General features: G+C 35.5%; 1 protein-coding gene across 1 annotated transcript; it reads right to left on the bottom strand.

The window, feature by feature from the left end:
* Positions 1 to 1,201: 1,201 nt before the first annotated feature.
* LOC143232822 (large ribosomal subunit protein uL1-like) lies at positions 1,202 to 24,155 on the bottom strand. Its single transcript, XM_076468733.1, has 6 exons — positions 24,033 to 24,155; positions 8,894 to 9,049; positions 7,630 to 7,765; positions 6,830 to 6,842; positions 6,509 to 6,681; positions 1,202 to 1,498 (listed from the first exon to the last, which is right to left on the bottom strand). Exons 1-6 carry the CDS (start codon positions 24,131 to 24,133, stop codon positions 1,328 to 1,330), a joined length of 750 nt encoding a protein of 249 aa, XP_076324848.1. The 5' UTR covers positions 24,134 to 24,155; the 3' UTR covers positions 1,202 to 1,327.
* Between the last annotated feature and the right edge of the window lie 590 nt (positions 24,156 to 24,745).

Below are 24,745 nucleotides of genomic sequence, written 5' to 3'. Positions count from 1 at the left end.
CTATGTTAAAATGGTTTGATTTGAACCTTTACTAAATTATATAGTCTTTGGCAAAGAGTAGTTATTTTTCTAGACCTACTTCATAAACTGCGTTTTTTTTCACCTGGAACCTTTTTTTCTCTGGTAAGAGTGCAAAGTTCTTTTAACTCACCTTAACCCCTCTGGCTCTATACACAGAATTTAAGGTTTAACAGTTATGTTAAATAAAAAAACAAAAAAACAGAATCAACTTTTTGAACTATTAGCCCTTGGTATAAAAGACTGATAAGAGAAAATAAAGAATTTCAGAACATTTTATAAGGAATAAGGATGTCTATTTGTATTTGTGTATTAAAAAACACCAATAATAAAGACTCCACAATTCCTTGTATTCATTATTTATACTTAAATACTATAATGTATTGGACCTTTCCAGAACCTATGGTGTTTGTTTTAAGTGTTTGGGTGCTTGTTTCAGATACCAAACTCACAACTGGTAGTTTATACAGGTATACTTTAAAAAGCAGATTCTAATATTTTGTACTCTTCTTTAGTTTAAATAAAATAAGCAACATAATATCCACATTCTGGCACATACACAACTTACCTATGCTTGAACAACAAATGCCAAGTTTAATTAAAAATCTAAAATGATAATACTATGCTAGAAACCAATGGAATAAGATACACACTCAACTTTAATAGCTCTGTGGAAATTTGGAAAATCCTACTGTTAAATATGGAATTTATGCTTGCTTTCTCAACCCTACATGTCAAAGGACCAATTGCATCTTTATCACCTCAAATGCATTATGCAATATACTTAGGAACATATCAATAGCTAGCAGTTATTGTTCTATATGACAACTACAAAATAATATACTGTAAGATATTACCAGCTAACAATACATATTAATACTTTTAAATCTGATACACTAAATTTAATCACTGCTTTAAATTATATCAATGAAAAAGCTAAAGATGTCAAGTTCAGTGGAGAAAAAGGATATACAAGCATGAAACAGACAAAATTTCATGTAAGTGTATGGTATCTAAAATGCATTGACTATGCAACTTATTTTTAAGATCTCTTTAAAACAAAAGGTTTACATTTAGTTTGAGAAGTAACCTTTGGCTTCCTTTCAAGTTACCAAAATATGCTGTCTAATCTTTTAATAAAACATCCAAGTGAGAAGAATTTTACTACACATAACAAAGCAACTTCAAAATATTCAAATTTATTTAAAAAAAACAAAATTGCATTTCTGTTATATTCTTTCAATTTAGACATGAATATCTAAAAATTTATTTTTTAAACTGTGAAGATACACAGTAAAAAACAGAAACCCTAGTAGAGGCGTTGAGGTGGACCCATGGTGCTCTTAATGTGCAATGATCGGATGTTCTGCCAGTTTTTTTTCAGTAGTGAAACCAAGAAATTTATTGCAAGGTTAATGTTCTGAGCTAGCTCATCATCAGACATTTTCACATGACCAACAGCAACTGCCAAACACAAAACCTACAAAAAAAAATTCTTATATTTAAGAGTAAATTCTATATGAAGATTGTATGTATAAAAAATTGATTACTTTTGTAAATTAAAAGTATTCGAAAATCCTCTTAAAAAAGTCAAACCAACAATTTAATTAGAAGTTTAAGAAATGTTTGCAATTTATTTTTTCCCAAAAGCTAACAACTAATTTCTTTAGATATTTGAAACTAAGTCCTCCAACATTTATTTGATAATGAAAGCAAACTTTTTCTACAGGTTAAAATATTAGGTGACTTCAGCAATGTTTTAGGTATCCATAATTGAACTTTCACATTCAAACAAGAGTGACTTTTGAATAAGCAAAACTATTGTCATGAATCACAGGTCAAGGGTCATATCACATTGCATCTGACTCATTCATAATTTTATTCAATTGCTATTTATGAATACATCAACAAGTTTAGTATCAAATTGCAACTTAATTCAGGTTTTAATGATTCATTAGTTAGTTTCTTAATTTAAAGGTAAAAAAAAAAAGAAATCATATATATAGATTTTAACATGCCACATGCTTGTTAAATTCAGCATTGGTTCAAATTAGATGTTTATGTCTCAGTACAAAGTCTGTAGTTTCATATGAAACTAACATTACCAAAATTGACAAGTTAAAATCTACAATGACCTATTCCATTTTCGTAGAGATATTGTTAAATGTACCGAGTCAAAGACAGTGGCCCTTCCCACCCCTTTCACACTTGCTTATGTACACCTTTTATGTAACTTGTGAATAACTAATTGAAAAATCAAAATGTTCATAGTATAAATCTCCAAGCCTTTACAAAGTATTTGCACAGCAAACTCACTTTTCCTAGTTAACTTCATTTTTAGACTCAAATAAAGCAGTTACTGGGCTTGATAAATTATAGCAGAATTTATAGTTATAGTATAATACAATTTTTGATTATATTATACATATTAAACAATTTTCATTTTTCATCCTTCACATGCAAAATTTGATAAGGCTTGGTAGACTACAGCAAGAACCAAAAGTTCAAAGTTTGTGATTATTGTTTTCTATAATTATTTACTGTTCTATGTTTTAACAAAAATAAACTGAACTTGGTTCATGTGGCAAGTAGTAAAACTGAAATTACTGGATTTTACAAAATACTAGTCCAATAAGACACAGCCAAGATGGATCACTTTGTAAAGCACACTTATATATTTCTGGACACTGTAACAATGAATGTATGCATGCCATATCATTGCAACTTTTATGTTAGGTATTACTGAAAGGTCAATACAATAAACATATATAAATATATGTTATGAAATTAGCTATTTAGACTAAATGTTGGTGTTATAACTTAGTTATTCTAGAACTAAAAAGCAAGTTATATTTCCAAATTATCAACAATGGCCAGAAGGTTAATAAAATTGGTTGGTTGGTTTAGCATTTATTGGCACAAAGCAACTGGTAAAACACAAATTATTAAAATATGTAAAAAGGAATCATGCTAAAACAAAATTCCAATTTTCAAATTAAAATCTTAGAGTTAAAAAGACTAAAGGCCCTTAAAGCAATCCCTGGGTCAAAATAGAGATAAGCAAGTCAGTTAATATAAATAGTACAGTTTGTGTACTGCATAGCTTCTATGTAATCCAAGGCAACAGAAATGGCATACAAAATGATAGTAAACATAAAAATTGTAGAGGGGATTCTGTATGCAACAACCAAATAACAATAGACCATAACAGAGCCCACAGAGTCACCTCATTTCAAAACATTCATATAAATAGAAATGGAAGGATGGTTCGAAAGATGTTCAACAAATAACAGACAGTATTTCCAATCTCAGATGACTTAAAGATAGGTCTTAAGATTTCACAAGAGATAGTTTGACAAAGCAATGGATGGTAGTTTAAAGGAATCGCGAGACTTATGAAAAGAGAGTACAACAGCAAGGCACCAAGCATTCTCCTGCCAGATCCAGTTTAATACAACTTGAAGAATAGCAAGAGATGACACAGCATCTCAATGTCTATCACTGGGTCCAACTGATGTACTGCCAGATCGACAAATAGCAAGCTTGAGTTCCACCAGCACGAAAGGGTGATTATAGTCATAGAGATGATCAGCCCAATAGGAAAGATACAACTGCTCTGTGTCTTCAAGGCTAAGGGAGACAAAGCAGAAGTGCTAGATGTACAAGAAAAGCTTTCACTGAGAATAATGGGAATGCTCTGGGCATCACCAACTTCCTGGCCATTAGAGAGCAAGATCAAAAGACAGCCAGAAGTATACAGTCCATTAATCTTTCAAATCTTGTCCCATATGACTTTGGAACTGGTGATAGAAAAGATGCCAAGATTCCTTCTTGCTTTGACTTTTTACTTGCCAAACATGTGCACAGGCTCACTGAAATACAATGCAGTTTAAAAGTGTGGAATACCTACAAAAGGATCCCAAGCCTGTTTCTGATCTTTCCTCAATTCCACCAAGGACAAGGATACTGTGGAAAATACGTCAAGGTTTTAAGAATACACTTAGCAACTGCCTGGACAATACAATGCTGCCATAGTTTCAAATTAATGGTTTACGGACAATGACAGGATCAAGTTCTGAGAGAACAGTAAAAGAGGACCAGTTGGCCTGGTCCAACTTCCACTGATCAGGTAGAATCAACCATGGTCAGTCTCTCTCAAAATAACAAGAAAATTATCACTACCCTATGGTTTAGTGTCAACCTTCCAATGAGGGTATCAAACTCTGACTCTTCAGAAGCCAGATAGAGAAAACAAACAGCAATGGTACAACTCAAGAAAGCATGGATGGCTACAGCCTCCAAAAGGTGTATAAAGTAGCAACAATAGGATGAATACACGCTGATCAACCAGCAGTGCCACCTCACCATGTACACACCAATCACATAATCTGTCATTTATGTACAAAGAAAACTGCCAAAGGGTGACTATCAGTAGGTTTCAGAAATGTTTCCTGTAAGGAGGCATACATGGGATGTTAAGAATTAATCAAATTCTTAATGTCATCTATATTTGAATGAATACCCTGATAGTTCCACTGGATCAGAATGGCCATTTTTATTTATGTGGAGGGAAATGTAGTGGGGAACCCTTCTGTTTTCAACCACAATTTTTTTTATTTAATAAACAAAGATCCCAGTGACTGAGCATGTGAATGAATGGTTGTTTTACTTCTCAGGGCTGTAGAAAATGACAAATCCAAGGAAACACCTGGGCCCAAAGCCATGGGAAATGGAAATGGGCAGTCATTGGAAGGAGTGGCAGGGACAGAGAAATGTAGGTTTGCCAACTTTTTTAATCATGGAGAGCAAAAAATATTTCAGATGTTTTGTAAACAACTCTGTTGGAGGAACGAAGAAACCTGTGGAAGTGGAATGGAACGCAGCAGCGTATGTCCGAGATGGAGTTGGGGACAATTTCCGAGCCTTTAGATAGGATATACTATTTTGTCTTCATACATTGCATCTCTTTTCCCTTCACCCATTTAGGGCAAGAAAAGGTAAAAGAGGGGTGTGGACCACTACAGTTAACAGCATGGTTTTAATTTGCATTTCTATGTATCATGGTCTTTGCCACCCACAACAAGCACCTTAAAAAACCATAACATGATGTGTTTAAGTGACTAAACCCTTGACACTGGAAACATCTGAGAACTGAAAATGTATAGTCTTATTTTACAGTTCAGATAACCTGCTTTGACTGTGGCAGGAAGACGTGGTTTTGTAAACATCAATATCAGAACATTAGTGAGTACCATAATTCCGTCTTTGCAAGTGAAGATTCAGCACACTGCAGAAACACCCTAGCTGGAGAAACAAGCAAAGTTCTTTGACTCAGGAATGTTCCTTAAATCCTTTTCCACTATAACTCCTCTGAAGAATTTAAACTTCTATAAGAGTAACCTCGATGGGTATATCCCTAATGGCTTTTGATTTCAAGAAGAGTTTGGTATGTTGTGGTGAAGATGTTTGAACCATAACGTCTCCAGAGTGCAACTTATTACTGACTTAGGGGAGCTAGCAAGGGGGATATCTGTCGTAAGGATTTCTCAGATAAGGAATGGATAATTAGAAATCGAGGTACAGAATATGGCTGAGACTGACTGTGCAGCAGACATCCATGAATGGTTGTTTTCCTATAACAGTTTTTTTTTTCTTTTAATTTTTTCATTTTTATTTAGTTTTCATAAATGGGTGGTATCCATAATAAATATGCTATATTTCAGTGCCCACTGAACCCACCCACCATGGAGCCCTATGAGGGACACTACAATGCCAAACAAAGACACTGCAGCAATGCTAGGGTTTCATGAGCACTATACCCAAGTACCAGTACCAGACACAATGTCCACAACACCCATTGAGAACGTCCAACACTGGTAGTACTCAGTTGACCCTAGCCCCAGTGGACCAACCAAATAACCCGTGACCAAAGTGGTGTGTTGGAGTTGAACCCCTCAACAAACAGCATCTTTTCCTCCCCCTTTACAGGTCACCATGCACTGCAAACATGTTTTGTACTTACAGGAGAAACTGAAAATACAGAATATTCTGGGAAATCCCATCACTATGTCCAGGAATCCACCTTGAGGGGTGATAAAAATGACAGATCCTCTAATGTCAGGGAAAAGAAAATAGATAAAAGAAGTCTTATTGAAAACAAATGTTTGAAGATTATGTAGATTTTGGGATGAAAAACATTATTTCATGAAAATAACTGTACTTGGACAAGTAAAGAAACAGACCATATTCACAAATTCTTAGTAATGATAGATAGTTCATTAAATAAATAAAAAATCTTGCACAAGAGACTAATTTTTACTAAATGTTTACCAAGTTAAGATACACATACTGCATTAAAAATAGTTTAAATACTTAACATGTACAAAATTTACATCGAGCCCATCATAATGGGTTAAAACAAGGTTCAAAGTTACAAATAATTTAACCAAAGGATTTTTACTTTTAGCCACATTACTTTTTATTAACAAACCTTTTTCATCTGAAATTTGATTGTGGCTTTCACTTCATCTATCTTTGCCACCATTGATTCACCATGAGCCAGTAGTGTTGGAAACTTGCCAGCTTTATTCAGTCCTGGACCAAGAAGTCTTGGAATTTGCTTAATTAGTGACTCAGATGCAAGAAAAGCATCATACTTTTTTGCTGAAAATAGAAAAAAGTCATACCAGAATGAAACTGTCTTTAATCACTAGTTAAGAATACAGATTCAATGATTTTAATGCATGAATCATAATGTAACTAACTTTCAGTTTGAAAATAATTTCAGATACTTAAAATGCCAAAGTGCCACCTGTATTTTTAAGCTGATTATATAGTTCATAGGTATTAACATATTAAACTTACAGTAAGGATTCTACAAGATCAAGACTTCAAAGTAAGTTTTTCTAGGATTTCTAGATCTGCAAGTTTTTAAAAGCTTATTTTCCATGAGTGTACAGGACCCATATTGACCCTGCTTTGATGAAACTTTTAATGAACTTAATTTTACTCATTCTAGTAGCATTACTAGGCAGCATAATCAAAATTCATACAAATTTGGCAAGTTCATCATGAACAGATTACATTCATAGGTGACCACAATGAAAAAGGAAGCTGTCATTAAAGAATGCTAATAAATGATTTATAGTAATAATATACATCCTAAAACAGAACTTATTACCTGCTAATAAGTTTTAAATTTAAAGATTGTAAAAATTGACGTGCAAGAATAATTGGCAAAATAAAATACAAATTTTTTTATTTATTACAATCAACCAAAACACTAAATGGAGTGTATCTCAGAATGACTGGTATGGGTATTAACACTTATTGATAAGCAGAGAATGTTTTGACCTCTGCTTATCAATAAGTATTAATACCCACACCAGTCATTCTGAGATACATTTTATTTCAAGCAGGTTTTTCATTATGAAGGGCTAACCGAGTGCAGCTTGCTCAAACTAAAATATAGTATCAATGTATTTTATCGAATTAGGTTTACTTGGCTTCAATAATGAGGACCTTTAATTAGTGTAATATTTTTCTTATTACACAAATACTAGATGGCAAAGTTAATAAAAATTAAAAGAATACTAACCTAACTTTTTTAACAAGTTTCTTGTTCTTGTTTAGTTTTTTTAAAGCCTCAGAATCCATGCAAGGAATTCCATTTGCCTTAGCTTCATCACAATGTTGTTGATCTCCCAGTACACATACTGAATATTTAGGTTTTGGAATATGCTTTAACCTAGCAATGTTAATATCAATTAGCTAATGTTTATACTGTATCAACATTGAAACAACTTCAGGTAATTAATATTGAGTATTAGGTATTATGGTAATTTAAGCGCTGATGTTTTTCTTGAAAAAACAAACAATGATCATTAATTGTATAGCTATACATCTACTATATTACAAAATATGACAATCATGAGTATAAAAAAATCCTTTCATAATAATAAATAATAACAACGTATGTGCGTAAACAAAAGAAAAAGGTACAATGGATATTAATGGGCCAAATAAAAACTGACAAAAGTTATACTTGGAAAATTCCCAAAATTTAACTATACAACTTTGTTTTTTAATAAAAAAAATTATTGATAAGATTTGTTCAGACATTTTGCATGTACTAATGTTAAGTCACTCATTAAAGCATCAAAACCTACCAGTAGTACAGTATGGAATTGATATGATGCTATCTGTTACAAAAGGCATTTAAATGTAATACTGATTAAATATTTTCTTACCCATTTATTGGCATAGTTTAAAAAATAACACAAATAACACTATCAAGCAAGTCCAATCAAATAAGTTTATAAAATATTCAAAATTCCACATTCAAAGTTTATGGCTCAGTAAGATCTTGAGAGGAAGTAATATATAATCTTGGCACATGAATAGACCAACTTCAAACCCAGCAAACCCATTCAGTTTTCAAACTGTATGAATACCCTTGTTCTTAGAAACCAGTCACATTTTTCTCCTTTAAGTTTAAACTAATGTTTATTCACACCAGTCATTAATAGTACTTCTGAGAATTTTTTTTTCATTTAGCATATGCAAAGTTTAAATCAACATGTACACAATTGCCTGTTCCCAACTAAAACCCAATACTTATGGAAATAAGCAAATACCAGTTAATTTTACTTAATATTCAAAACTAAAAAAGCAGGCACTTGTAACCTCAACACACCTTATTGTCACCTTGACGACTTATACCAACTATTGGTGACAAAGTCACCTCCCCAGTTGTTTTAAGACCCTGGGTGAAAGGTCTGCATGATTAGGAATTCAAATTGAAATATGGTCATTACAAGCATTTAGTAAAAGCAGTATTTATCAGCAGCTTCAGGTAACATAATGAACAGCATACTTCACAGTGCCAGAAAATCTTTTATCTTTCTGAGGGTCATAATTCTTTAGTGCAATCTGCAGCTCCACAGTTTCAACAAACTTTCTCTGTTTCTTCATAGAGTTCTCCACAACAGCATTCACACATTCATAAATGGTGTCACGATTCACTTTTGAACTAAAATATATAAAAAAAGTCCAATAGAATTATAAAATTTGATGGATATATAAAAATTTCAGTACTTATAAAAAATATTTGATATTCCTGGTAAAAATTTCTTTAGAAACAACTGAACATTATAGTAACAATAACTGTCATAAAATTAATTAAATTCCTACCAGTTACAATGGTAGACATAACTTACCAAACTTCAATATTTTTAGGCCACACTAGTGCTTTCATTAAGAATATTTATTTCAAAGTGCAGAATCATCCAGAAACATTCGCTTTATGTCTTGAGAGAAAAACTTGCAGTCATCATTTCATGATCAGAGTGAATACCCCATCGGTGGCAAAAGTGCATGCAGATGGTTTGAGAGAGAAAAGAAAAACATTTGCTGTGGTCCACACTTCAGTAAATGATTGACAGCAGTATGTAGCTGCAACTTAATAAACCTCAAACTCAACAATTGACATGAGGAATGGAAGTCATCAACAGAGTTCATTTTCAACTGTAGAGGAGAGTTTGTCCAGTAATGGTATTAATCTTTATAATGAAAAGTGTGACACTCAAGATACAACTCTGAAGGACTCCAAGTTCCTGTGGGAAAGAACAGGAAAGTGTCAAACCAACATGAACTTGAAAATCACTGGTTCATTAATAAAATTGATAAAATGGGCAAATGGCCACACAACCCATATGAATGGAGGTCTTGCAAAATGCCATCTCTAAGTAGTGTCACAAGTTTTCTTAGTTAAAAAAACAAAAAATGTCATTTGAAAAAGGCTTCCCTGATTAATGTTAATCAAATCAAGTGGTGCACAGTGAAGTGCTATTACACTGGGGAACACTTTTTTAGTAACTTTGAGTTGCATTGGATATTTTAACTGATTCTGAAGGAGTTTTAGGCGCTGATTTCAAATCTGAAATTAGTTTTTCTCTACAAGCTCTAGTTTGTATGCAATTTGAGGTTAATGAAATTGTACAAATGTGAACTTGCATAAACCATGTATAAGCATTTTCACGTCCATATATATAGATAGCTTCTAATATTTTGATCATTCTTTTGTTTCAGATCAAACATGGCTTCCAAAAATAGATATCATTGCAGAAACAAGCCTGATGCCTTCTGCTACATATGTGGATGCTACACACTCAATCGTCAGAGACGTAACATATCGTCGTTCATTGCAAGCGTGCCTACAAGGCATATTTTGAAGTTCATCTTGGTGATCAAGACAAGCAATGGGCTCCTCATGTTGTGTGCCACAATTGTGAGGAAATGCTTGAGACTGGACCAAAGGAAAACGCAATGGTCTGCCTTTTGGTGTTCCAATGATTTGGCGCGAACCCACCAACCATGTAACTGACTGTTATTTCTGCATGGTAAACACAACGGGTATTGGGAAGAAAAATCGACATAAGATTACGTATCCGAACATTCCCTCAGCTATTCGGCCTGCTCCGCACTCTGAAGAAGTTCCTGTTCCAGTTTTCAAAGGCTTGCCTTCATTGGACGATAAAGACATTGGACATGATACAAGCAAACAAGACAGTTGTGACAGTGAATTGTCAGAAAAGTGTACACAATCGGAGAACTGTTCTTCAGACACTGAACCTTTCTCCGTCCCCAAGCCTCTTCCCCAGGCTGAACTGAATGATTTAGTGCGGGATTTAGGTCTTTCAAAGAAAGCAGCAGAGCTTTTGGCATCAAGATTACAAGGCAGAAATCTTGTTGATCACTCTGTTAAAGTATCATATTTCAGAAAGCATGACCAGCTTTTAGTGACCTTCTTTTCAGAAGACAGACATTTTGTTTACTGCCATGACATCCAAGGGCTTCTCAAAGAACTGGGTGTACCTTACTATAGTCCTGCTGAATGGAGACTCTTTTTAAACAGTTCAAAATGCAGTCTAAAGTGTGTTCTTTTACATAATGGGAATGTTTATGGAGCAGTACCTGTCGGTCACTCAGTGCATTTGCGGGAAGACTATGATGATATGAGAATGGTCATGGACTTATTAAAATATCATGAGCACAATTGGATCATTTGTGTAGACTTAAAGATGGTCAACTTTCTTCTTGGACAACAGAAGAGTTTCACCAAGTTTCCATGTTTCCTCTGTATGTGGGACAGCCGAGCACGAGACAGACATTGGGTCCAGAAGGACTGGCCTATTCGTGACACCCTTGAAGCAGGCATGCCAAATATTATACAAGACCCAATTGTAAGCAGAGATAAGATCATCTTTCCTCCTCTTCACATCAAATTAAGTTTGATGAAGCAATTTGTCAAGGCACTGGAAACCGAAGGTGAATGTTTCCAACACATCAGAGCTTTACCAGGGTTATCATTTGAGAAGATCAAAGCAGGCGTGTTTGATGGCCCAAAGATTCGAACCCTAATTCGTGATGATCAGTTTGTTGCTAAGATGACCACTTTAGAAAAGGCAGCATGGTTATCCTTTGTGGCAGTCGTTCAGAACTTCCTTGGAAACAATAAGGCGGAGAACTACAGTGAACTTGTGAACAGAATGCTCCTCGCTTTTCGTGATCTTGGGTGCAACATGAGCATCAAGCTTCATTTTTTGAACAGCCACCTTGATAAGTTCCCTGACAACCTGGGGGCTGTGAGTGACGAACAAGGAGAACGATTCCACCAAGACCTAAAGGTCATGGAAGAATGCTACCAAGGGCGCGCTGGGACAAAAGTATGATGGCTGACTACTGCTGGAGCATTAAATGAGATTGTCCAGATGAAGTGTACAAACGCAAAAGTTACAAACGCAAATTCCTACCTGAATAAAATACACAAACAAATTGATAAGCTATTCCTATAATTTCCTATAACGAAAAATTAAAAAAAATAAATAAAAATGTCAAATTGCATAAAATCTGTAGCTTGCAGACAAAAACCAACTTCAGATTTGAAATCAACACACTCAAATTGACTATAGAAAGGTTTTTTTTAAATGCAACAAAATGAGTGTTCCCCAGTGTTATTGAAAGCCATGTTGGGTGCGTGAGAGGAGGTTGTTTGATTTGAAGAACCAAACAGGACAAGCATTAACCATCCTCTCCAAGTTCTTAGAGACAGTTCAACAAGGAAATTGGATGGTAATCTGAAGAAATCTTGGGATCCTTCTCAGGCTTAGAAAAAGAAAAGACAATAGTCTGGTGCCAACCATCTGGAACAGCATTCTCCTGCCTGATCCAGTTAAAAACAACCAGAATAGTAACAAAAGAGAGATAGCATGGCATCTAAAATTGAATATCAGGTTTGACTGGCAATAAAAGTCACAGAGATGATCAGATTGAAAGAAAAAAGGCAACTGCTCTGTCCATTTCTTGATAGTTAAGTAGGTAGGGGACAAAGAAAAAGTGCTAGATATTCGAGAAAAGCTTTTACCAAGAACATTAAGTTTAAAATTGATTAGTATCAGTGAACTGATAAATGTTCTGTGCATCAGTAACTTTGTGGCCATCAGAGAGCAAGATCAAAAGAGGGCAGAAGTATACTATCCACAAACCTTCCAAATCTTGCCCCATACGACTTTGGTGGTAAAAAAGGATGCTAGTTATGTACTTAATCCAAGATTCATTTTGGCTTTGATGACTGACCTACAGAGCACAGGTCTGCTGAAAAGCAATGTGGTTTAAAAGTGTTGGATACCTATAAAAGGTATCCCAGGCCCATTTTAAAACCTCCTGGGACATGTGGCAGACAGGATACTGTGGAAAACATGTAGAGGTTTTAGAAATACACTGAGCAATTATCTATTGATGGTAGAATTACGTTTTTAGAGAGCAGTGAAAGAGGGCCAGTTGGCCTGGTGCAACTTCCATCGAGACACGTAGGTCAGGTGGCACTGACAATGGTCAGCCTCTCTCAAAGAAAAATGAAGGTGAGCAGAGATCAATAGCAGTTAAAGACTGACTAGGTACATGAACTCTATAGAATAACCCCCTCCTAGCACCACCCCAGAGGGAAGTATGTTTATTAAAAACTCCCAGGATTAAAAGGGAAGACAATAACTGTTCAATGAGGACAAAGGTTTGATTGATCATAGGTCTCTTCAGAACACAAGAAGGGAGAACAAAGAGTAATTGTGCTACCCAGAGAAATACAGATGAGTATGGCCTCCAAGGGTGCATCAAGTGTCAAAGACAGGAAGGGCACATGATGGTTGACCAGCAGTGCCACCCCTCCATGTACTTGTCCATTGCAGAACCTGTCATTTCTGCACAATGAAAACTGCTAAAAAGTGGCTGCATAAGCAGGTTTGAGAAACAATTCCTGCAAATAAACACACAGGATAAGAATCAAAACCTTGATGTCATCTATACTTGAACAAAGACCCCAACAGTCCCACTGCATCAGTGGCCATTTTTATTTATGTGAAAGAAAATAGGGCAGGGAATCCCTATGTTTTCAACCACATTATTCTTCTTTATTGGATGGAGGTCTATCAACCTCTATGGAATCTACCATGGATGATGTAGACAGGTCTCTATCTGTGGACAAAGATTCCAGCAACTGAGGATGTGAACAAAAATGTTACACCTAAATACTGGAGAAAATGGACCTAAGGAAACACTCAAACCTCCAGACAAAGGAAGTGAACCCAAACAAACTTAGAAAGGAGCGGTAGAGACAGAAATAGGTGCAGACGTAGACTCATCAACTCTTTTAACCACAGAGAAAAAAAAATTTCAGAATGTCTTGCAAACTACTTTGTTGGAGGCATGAATAGATCTGTCTGCACTCCAAATGCAGCAGTAAAATGGACTGCATCAATATATGTCTGAGTTAGAGTAGAGGAACAATAACTTCCAAGACTCTGAATAGTAGATATTGTTCAGCCTTCAAGTGTTGCACCTCTTTCTTCTCCACAGTTAACATGGTGCAGTTTTAGTTCACACTCACAGATGTCATGGTCTTTGCCACCACAAGGACCACATGTTAAATAATCACAACATGGTATCTTCAAGCGAATGAACTGCTAACACTCACATCTAAAAAGGTTGGGAATATATGGTTGTACCTAACAGTTCAGATAACCTGCTTTGATTGTGGCAGGTGAACATGGTAATGTAAATGTCAAAATCACAATATTAGTAGACATCATAATTCTGTCTCTGTGAGTGAAGATTTGGGGGGGGGGACTGCAAAAATGCCATGGCTGGAAAAAACTAGCAATGGATGTTCATGCCCCTCTTAAAAATAACTCAGAGTAATTCAGGAAGTAGCCTCAATGGATATATTCCCAATGCTCTTTGAACTCAGGAGGGATTTGGTGTGTTGTGGTGAAGAGCTTTCTACCAAGATGTCTCCCAAGTGCAGCTTCTTTACTAACTTGGAGGATCAAGCAGCCCCTCTAATCCCTTCTGAGGAAAGAAAATAGGGGACATTAACCCTGAATATTTCTCAGACAATGAATGCAGTATGAGAGATTGAGGCATTAAGTCCAACTTTGGTGGTGACTGTATAATAGTCTTCAATATATGGCTGCTTTTATGATAAAGTCAACTATTAGGAGGTTGATCATTTGTAGCTGTTACTGATAATATTCTGGTAAACAGTATTACTATGTTAAACTGTATAGTTTATATTTGTTTAAGCTGAGGATTTGCAATGGTAACTTCAAATTTGGCAATAAAAGTTACGCAAAGTTAGTGCTACACTCTCTTCAAATTTAAAGAAATTTTCTGCTTATATGATGCAAAATGACTAATTCAATCACAAACTCATACAGGTAGTTTAATTATTCAATGCTTCATTATAAGTCCATATTTAATTACATATAAACTCAACAGCATGATAAACTATTATTAATAACAACACTACATTACTGTGGTGCTCAAACATGCTAGTTTACAATTTTTAACTTCCAAATATTTAAAAAGCAACTGTGGATGCTATTTAGACATAGTACAATAATCTAAAATTGATGCATTAGCAAAATCAATTGCTTATCTAGAACACAGTTTTTCAAACTATGTTCCACAGAACCCTTGGGTGCTGTCATAGTTATCTGGGGCTCTGCTGGAAAATGTCAGAATGTTAACATTTTTTACTAAAAATATAATATCACATCAGATTACACTGTACAAAAATGTAAAAATATTTTTTATAAACATGTTTATTGTGTATTGGGTCTTTTATATTTTATTCTTCCTAATGCCAGATGATTTTATTTAGCTAACTGGAAGTTCTCACAGTGAAAATGTTGACACAATCTCAATCAACTTCAACAGTGACACCACTGACTGTTAGCAAATGACACCATCTCAAGACTGCATGCATTATTGGAGATGCAAGATAGCCTAGTAATTTTCTTATGAGACAAACATCAGTCAACCCAGGGTACTGTTGCTGTCTTTTTAAACTAAAAATAACGTTACTCTTGTTCTTTAGAAAAATTTATTATTTGAGCAGCCTAGACCTTCATTTCTGACTTCATTATGGCAACACTGATCTTAGGTCAGCATGTCATTGTACGATGATAAAACAAGTGTTTTGAACAACTTTTCTTCAAAAGCTATTTTGTCTCCATAAAAACTTTTAAAATGACAAAGATAAGAATACATTTTTAGACAAATTAACAATTAGTTGTTCCCCTTATAATGGATCAGTAATAAATCTGATACGAGTAAAAATTTTTCTAGGCCTAATGCGAATTCATCAGCATTATCTTTGCGTGCAAAACCTTCAACATAGGATGATGAAAGAAGTGTTGAAGCAATAACAAAAAGAAAGTGTGGCAAAAGTTTTACTGAATATGGTTTTACACAGGCAGATAATGAAGATGGAACTAGAATGTGGAAGTGTTGAGTAACAGAAGTTTGCATCCAACAATGTTAAAACATCTACAAACCAAACACTCCTAATTAAAAAATTCAACTTCTGAGTATTTCAAAAGAAAGTGTTTGCAATTAAATGTAGGAAAAGCTACATTTTGTTTGTCCATAAGAACAAGAAAAGTGCTCTTATTGCTTTATGTCGTGTTAGTTACCGTACTGCAAAAGCAGGTGAAGCTCAAACAATTGCAGATTTGATAAAACCATGCACAAAAGATTTGGTAGAGTGCATGACTATTGAAAAATTTTTTAAAACCATTAACTCTGTGTCCCTTTATGACAACTTGGAAACAAGGATATGCAAGCAAATTGCTTAACGGAGTTAATATGAAGAGTAAAAGCAAGCCCAACTGTTTTGCTTCAGCTTGAAGAAACAACAGATGTTGCATGTTATGCAATGTTGCTTATGTTTGTTCATTATATTTGTGAAACTAGTTTTGAAGAAGACATGCTAATTTGCAAACCTTTACCTACTCAAACAACAAAAGAAACATTTAAACTGACTGATTTACTCATGGAAGAACACAAGATTCAATGGCACCTTTGCTCAAGTATTCACACTGATGGGGTTACAGCTATGACTGGAAAATTTTCAGGTGCAGTGGCATGCATAATGATTGATTGATTGATTTAGTGTTTTATGGGACAAAGCAGCAAGGCTATCTGTACCAAACATCCGGTTAAAATGTAAAAATAAAGTAAATGTAGTAAAAGACATAAATGGAAATGAAGGTAAAACAAAAAAAGTATAAAACCAATGTTGACACCTAGTCTACAATGTTAAGAGAGAAAGCGGAGTATAAGAAGTTGTAAAGTATTTACTCTAGCAAAATGGTAATGATCATAACCCGCCAGGAAGACTAACAAGTAAGCTCAAGAACCACCGTCAGTCACCTGAAGCTGGCCTTTCCAGTCCTGGTTCCCGGTTATGTGTCATAGCAGCCAGTATCAAAATGTAAAAGAATAGAAGTTGTAAAAGACACAACAAAATTGCAATAATGAGTAGCCAAATGTCCAGTAAAAAGATAAAAGTCAAGTAAATGGAGTAAAATTTGTAAAAGTAAATGAAGGTAACAACAGAACAGCAATTAAAACAGAAAATGGCATAAAAACCAATGGTGACATCCAGTCTACAAAGTTGTAAAGTATTTACTCTAGCAAAATGGTAATGATCATAACCCGCCAGGAAGACTAACAGGTAAGTATAAGAACCACCGTCAGTCACCTGAAGTTGGTCTTTCCAGTCTTGGTTCCGGGTTATGTGTCATTATGGCCAGTACTAAAAGGTAAAGTAATAAAAGTGTTAAATGACATGCAGCAAAAGTGTAATAACAACTATAAAGTTGTAAAGGACTTCCCGTAGCAGAATGGTAATGATCATAACCCGCCAGGAAGACTAACAGGTAAGTATAAGAACCACCGTCAATCACCTGAAGTTGGTCTTTCCAGTCCTGGTTCCGGGTTATGAGTCAATATGGCCAGTACTAAAAGGTATAGTAGTAAAAGTGTGAAATGATATGCATCAAAAGTATAATAACAACTCGCCAGGACGACTAACGAATAGTTCAAACAGTAGCGTTAGTCACCTGAAGTTGGCCTTTCCAGTCCTGGTGTCGAGTTATTTAATGTTCTGGCCATTGTCCAATGTCAAATTGAATGAGAGAGATTAAAAGTGTAAAAAAGAAACCACAATTGAAAAGGTGTAATGAATAAATATGATAAATTAAATGAGATTAAAAAGTTAAATGGCCATTAAAAAATTAAAAACGTTATCAAGGTGGACAGAGTCACCATTACCAATAACACTGTCCAATGTTACAGATTGAGCCTGGGAAAAAATATGTTTAAAATGTTGCCGTCGTTGAGAATTGTAACGATGGCAAGAAATTAAAACGTGGCTGATAGTGATTTGAGTGTTACACATTGGTGCATCAGTTCCAGATAAAAGAAAACGATGAGTTAAAAAACTGTGACCAATGCATAGTCATGTTAGAACAACTTCCTACTTCCGAACTTTACAGAAGCTAGATGGCCAAAGCCCAATATAGGGTTTTATTTGAAAAAGTTTGTCGTCGCGTTTCTCACTCCAAGTGGACTGCCAGCTGGCATGGAGCCGAGCCTTGAAGACAAGACCATAGTCCATGTACGGAATAGGCATAGGGGTGATGGTGCTGGAGCAGACAGATTTAGCTGCCATGTCTGCAAGCTCGTTCCCGCGAATACCAACATGGCCTGGTATCCAGAAAAACTGGATTGAAGTAGCTGTTAATGAGAAATGGGCCAGTCGGTTTTGAATATCAACAAGAATAGGATGTGAGCCAACGTGTAGCGATTCCAAGGCAAGTATAGAACTAAGCGAATCAGTATAAATAGTGCAGTTGGAGCACTCCTCAGCTGCAATATGATCCAGGGCAAGAGATATGGCATACAGTTCAGCAGTGAACACGGAAGCTATAGAGGGGATTCTGCTCGCAACTACTGAACCACAGCAAACCATAGCAGAGCCCACAGAGTTACCTAATTTGGAACCATCTGTATAAATTGGAATGGAAAGATTGTTCGAAAGATGTTCAGTAAATAAAAGATGGTACTTCCAATCGGGAGTATCTGCCTTTCTCAGATGACTTAAAGAATGGTCACATTTGGGGACTGTAAGAAGCCATGGTGGGATGGGCTGACTAGTGGATACAGAAACGTTATCCAAGAACAGACACAATTCATCCAACTTCACCTGGATACAAAGGCCAAAAGGAGCAATGGCAGATCATCTTCCCAATGAAGAAGGGAAAACACAACCCCAGGAGGGATGCTTTGGTAAGAAACGAAGTTTCGAAGCATGTATTAAAGACAGTTGCAAACAGCAGAGGTGCAAAGGTTCACGAGACTATGTAGAAGCTCTACACTGGAAAAGTGCAGAAAGCCCCAGTGCAGAGCTGAATTCTTGATACTGAATAGGGTCTAGTATCTTTAAGGCCGACGGTCTAGCAGAGCCATAGACTGGTAATCCATTTACAAGTTTTGATCAAATAAAAGTACAATGTATCTTTAGCACAGAACATCGAACAGCTCCCCACATAGTGGAAGAGAGGACACAGAGGATGTTCAGTGCTATTGTACATTTGACTCTAGCTGTTTGATGTGTGGTACAAAGGTCAACTTACAGTCAAAGATAAGCCCCAAGAACTTTGTCTCAGGGACCACAGACAGCACAACTTCACCAATATGGAGTTCAGGATCAGGGTGAATAACCCATTGACAACAAAAGTGCATGCAAAAAGTTTTAGAGAGAGAGAAGTTAAAACCATTTGCTGTGGTCCACTTCAATAAACAATTGAGGGCAGTCTGGAGCTTCTGCTCAATATACCCCATGTTCTACAACTGACATGAGACGTGAAAGTCGTTGACATAGAGCCCATTTGCAACTGTGAGAGGGAGTTGTTCGGTGATAGCATTAATATCTATACTGAAAAGTGTGACACTCAAAACACAGCCCGAGGGGCTCCAAGTTCATGTAGAAAAGAACAGGAAAGTGTCGAACCCAAACAAACTTGGAATCTCCTGTCCATTAAGAAATTAACAAAAATGGGTAAATGGCCGTGTAACCCATATATATGGAGTTCTTGCAAAATGCCATACCTCCATGTTCTCTCATAAGCCTTCTCAATGTCAAAGAATATTGATACAAGATGTTTGAGAAAGGCTTCTCTGATTGACGTTTCATGTCAAATCAGGTGGTCCACAGTGGAGCACTGTCGTCGGAACCAACTCTGAGTGGGCGAGAGGAGGTTGTTTGAATCAAGGAACCAAATAAGATGAGCATTATCCATCACTCTAAAGTCTTAGAGACAGCTCATCAATGCAACTGGACAGTAGTTTGAAGGAATCTTGGGATCCTTCCTAGGCTTAGAGAAAGAAAAAACAATAGCCTGGCACTAGGCATCAGGAAAAACATTCTCATGCCAGATCAGGTTTAAAGCAATCAGGAGAATTGCAAGAAAAGCAGGAGATAGATGGTACAGCATTTCATAGTGTACTCATCAGGTCCAACTAATGTATTGCCAGACCAATGAAGGGCCATTTTGAGTTCCACCAGTGTAAAGGGATGATTATAGTCAGAGAGACAATCAGCTCGAAAGGAAAGAGGTGATCGCTTTGCCAGTCTTGATGGCTAAGAAGGTGGAGAAAGAAATAGAAGGGTTAGATACCTGGTTAAAGCTTTCACCTAGAGTATCAGCTACTTCCTGGCCATCAAGGAGTAGGATTGAGAGGGGAACAGAATTATATTACCCACTGACCTTTCAAATCTTGTTCCATATGATTTTGGAACTGGTGGTAGAAGATATGCCAGTTGTGAACTTAATCCAAGATTCCTCCTGGTTTGACATTTTATCCACCGAGCATATGCATTGGTCTGCTGGAAAGCGATGTGATTCTAGAGTGTGTGACATCTATGGAAAGTATCAGAGGCCCATTTTTGAGCCTTCCTTGTCGTGGCAGGCAGGATTCCACCATGGACAAGGATATAATGAAAAATGTGTCGAGGTCTTAGGAATACATCGAGCAGCTACTTGTATAATACAGTCAGTTACTGTTGCCACACAGTTGTCTACTGATGGTTTACAGACAATGGCAGGATCAAGTTCTGTGAAAGCAGTGAAAAAGAGCTAGTTTGCCTGATCTAGCTTCCACTGAGGCACGCAGGTTGGGTGGCATCAACCACAGTCTCTCTCTCTCAAGATTACAGGAAAATGATCATTGCCTTTTGGTTTGTCAACCCTCCATGAGAAATGGGAGAATAATGAAGGTTAGCAAATTGAGAGATAAGCAGCAGTAAAGGACTGGCTAGGTGCATGAAAATAAGTAGAAGAACCAGTATTGAAAAAAGAAAGGTTGTGATCAGAGAGTATATACTCTACAGAGCAACACCCCTATCAATATCAGCACTTCTCCAGAGGGAATGATGTCCATTAAAGTCCCCAGGATAAAAAAAAAAGGGAGATGGCAACTGTTCAATGAGAACATCAAGATCTGATTGATCATGTCTCTCCAGGCAACAGGTAGAGAGAACAAATAGTGATGGTATGACCCAAATCAGCATGGATGGCTACTGCCTCCAAGGTCGTGTCCAGTGGCAAAGACACACCAGGGGGTGACACATGCTAATCAACCAACAGTGCCACCTCTCCATGCACTCATCCCATCATTTCTGTACAAAGAAAACCACTAAAAGATGACTGTATCATGAGGTTTCAGACATGTTTCCTATAAGGAAAGGCATACAGGATGGTAGAAAGCAATCAGTGTTTCGATGTCATCCAGATTAGAACGTAAACCTTGAAAGTTCCATTGTATCAAGGTGGTCATTTTTATTTATGTGTGGGCAAAGTGGAAAACCCTTCTGTTTACAACCTTTTTTTTTCCTTACTGTCATTATTATAGGGAGGTCTATCGACCTTCATGGATACTGCCCTGGGTCGATTGGGTAAGTCTTTGCTGTGGGAAGGTGTTTCCAGTGACTGGGGATGTGAACGAATGATTGTTTTGTATTTTAAAGTGGGAGAAGATGTATCTGAGGAAATGCCTGACCTGGAACCAAAGGATGTGGATCTTGGGGTTTGTTGGAAGGTATGCAAGAGACAGAGATGTGTGTTGAAGTTGATTCATCATCTTTTTTTTAACCATGTATGTCAAAATACTTTTCATTTGTGTGAAGAATGAGTCTTTTGGAGGCACAAAGATTTGTCTGCACTCCCACTGTAGTTATGGAATGAAGTGCAGCAGCATACATCAAGAACAAAAATAGAACAGGTGAGAGCTATTGCAACAGATTCAATGTGGGTCTGTTTCACACTCACAGGCATAATGGTCCTTGCCACCCTAATAAGCACATGTCAAGGAATCATGACATGTCTGAGTGACTGAACCACTAATGCTGGAAACATCGGAAAATGTTTGGAATGTATGGCCATACTCTGCAGTTAAGATAACATGCCTTGATGGTGGCAGGTGGACGTGGTGACATAAATCTGGATATCTGCCTCACAAACAATACTATCCAAAAATTAATGACTTTATCCAAGCAATTTTGGTTTTTCACTGGCACTTACATGTAAATACCATATTTGCAAAATGATGTTGGCATCATGATAGACTGGAATGTTTATACTTCGGGGTGGAACATTTGAGTAGATAGATCTAACCTTGATCATACAATACAGCACTGTCAATCATGAATTCATTTTTGTGTTATTCTTTTAGACCTATTGCAAAACAGCATGTGAAGAAGTTAAAGTGGTGTATGTCTTCCAAGATGAGACCTGTGGCAAAGACTGATAAACTATGATGACTTAAGAACTCCATAACAGATACAGAAAATAAACTTAAGACATTCAGGTCCGATACTGTGAAATAAATGGATCAAAGCTATTGTTACACTGAAGATTAAAAATCATGAGAACTTCAGAACCAGTGATGAGAGTTATCATGATTCAAGTGTTTCTCATCAGCATCTCAAAGTCATTATCACACTCATGTGAATCTAGAAGAGCATCATTACTTCATTAAACCAACATTCTTCAAAATCATTAAATGTAAATGGATATACATGTGACAATTATACATTACATAAAATTAAAACAAAAAATGATAAACTGCTTCTTGAAACAGAGAAAATGTAGAATATTTTAAAAAAGCCAAATCAGATTACTGCATTACTGAAACTAAGATATGATAAGAGTATATTATGGGACCTAATGGACTTAATTTACCCCATACTGGACTTGCAAATTATCTGAATGGCTTTTGGACAGGAGTTCCTGGTCATTGTTTTGATGGAGCAAAGTTTTAATGTATTGTGCTACAAGAAGTTGTGTCAACAAGATGTATTTCCTCCAGCAAAAACTGATGTACTAGTGAACCAGTAAACCAGTGTATGCTTACATTAGTTGAGTAAAGTATTCAGAATCTTAAATTCAGCTATTCTATGTTTCTGAATATATATAAAATGATTTTTTTATTCAGTTTTATAGGACAACTACCAGTAAATATGAATTACATTACAAATGAAATAAACACTAAAATTTATGATACTAGTCTTTTATAGCCCACTATACATATATTAATTAATTGCTAACTTTTAGTTCTGACCTATTTAGCATGCTTAGAAATTACTGATAACATGGTTACAAAATTTGTTATTATCATAGATCTTCCAATGAAGTTTCCCAAGTTGGATTATATTCATTTCACTATTTTAAGTTTGGTGTTACAAACATACTGGTTCTCAGAAAATATATAATTCATGAAACACACTGACATCACATAGCTCAATGCATAAAAGAAAACAGTAATTACTGTCAATATTTTCTAAAATTATTATTATTACTGTTATTTGCACTGTGTTCTAATGTCTATATAACCACACTACTTTGTACTTGCAAATGTGCCTAAGATTTTTTATGATAGAACTAAAATTTACAATACTTCCATCATTGTTAAAGGATATTTTGTAATATACTTAGAATGCAATATGCTACTGTTAACATGCTTGAGTACTCATACTAATAAAACTTGCATTAAATTAAACGAATATTTTAAGTTAAATGAAAATACACAATTTAAAACACATCAGGGTCCTTAGTATTTGTTAATTTCCATAATTAATAAAAAACGAATGGTGATACTCATGTGATATCCGTGGTACAACTTTATACTATATTTTTAATTTGTAGCTTTAAAACATGAAGTATTATTACGCAAAATTTTTATTTAATGTGTAGTTGGAGCAATAACAAAATTCTATTGGAATAAAGTTTTAATACTCATACCAACTGCCTTATGAATACAAAACAACAAAAAACTACACACATACACATTATTCCTAATATTAAAAAAACAAAAAACATTATGCTTATAAATTACCATTACCCTAACTGCAGGTTTACTATAATATTGTTCTGTCCACCAGAACCACCTAGCTGCAATAAAATACTTAAGCAGAACCTCGAGAAAAACAAATATGTTGTACAATACAGTACAAAACAAAATCATATCCACCCTAGAATTAATAGCTAATACACACCCTACGTAAACAGTTACTTCTCTGTTAAGATGAAAACAGATTTTATCTAGATGCATACCTCATCTTTTCCTTTCCTTGCCACAACCACTGTCCAAAAGACTTGAACACGTGTCGTAACACAAAAACATAAATGAGATAGCTAAGAAATTTACTGCGCATGCATTTCCGTTATTCGTCAGAGGGCACTAGCTATATTAACATTAAAATAATAAAGAAATAATTATTATAAATGTTTACTGTATTTTTTCTTTTCGTAACTAAAACGTGTAAAACGTGAAGATAAAAAAGAACATTGCAAGATTTGATACAATTTTTTTTTTACTTATCATTAATAACCAAAAATTGTTTGAGTATTCTACCTATCTGATATATTAAAACGTCTGAGCCTCTGTTTTTCATGGGTTCATAACGCTATGCTCACCAGATAAAATTAACGACGAATTAGACAAAATAAAACAATACTTCATCAACATCAACAAGTTTCCTCCACAAACCGTAGAAAACATTATACGCACTCACTTACACAAAAAGCAAAATCAACCAATAAAAATAAATATACCCCACAATTTAAAAAAAATAGCAAAACGTTATACGGCTGCATGCAATATATTCCTGACATCGGCAGAAAAATAACAAACATTTGGCAAAAACTTGTAACAAAAATATAAAATTCCAGTTAATACCAAATTTATTCCAAAATTAGGAACAAAACCAAGGTCTATACTATGTAAAAACCACACTGACAAGCACCACACCAACATTATTTATAAA

The sequence above is a fragment of the Tachypleus tridentatus genome, chromosome 11 (genome assembly GCF_004210375.1).
Source record: "Tachypleus tridentatus isolate NWPU-2018 chromosome 11, ASM421037v1, whole genome shotgun sequence".
NCBI lineage: Eukaryota > Metazoa > Arthropoda > Merostomata > Xiphosura > Limulidae > Tachypleus > Tachypleus tridentatus.
Note: the sequence above shows the minus strand (reverse complement) of the source record. Positions and strands in the feature narration are given on the sequence as shown.

Bases quoted from the DNA above. Each gene is read 5' to 3' on its own strand.
- LOC143232822 (XM_076468733.1), bottom strand. From the start codon at position 24,133: ATGCGCAGTAAATTTCTTAGCTATCTCATTTATGTTTTTGTGTTACGA. The intron at 9,050-24,032 runs GTATGCATCTAG...TATATATTTTAG, and splicing joins CAAGGAAAGGAAAAGATGAG to TTCAAAAGTGAATCGTGACA. The intron at 7,766-8,893 runs GTATGCTGTTCA...TAACATTGCTAG, and splicing joins AGATTTTCTGGCACTGTGAA to GTTAAAGCATATTCCAAAAC.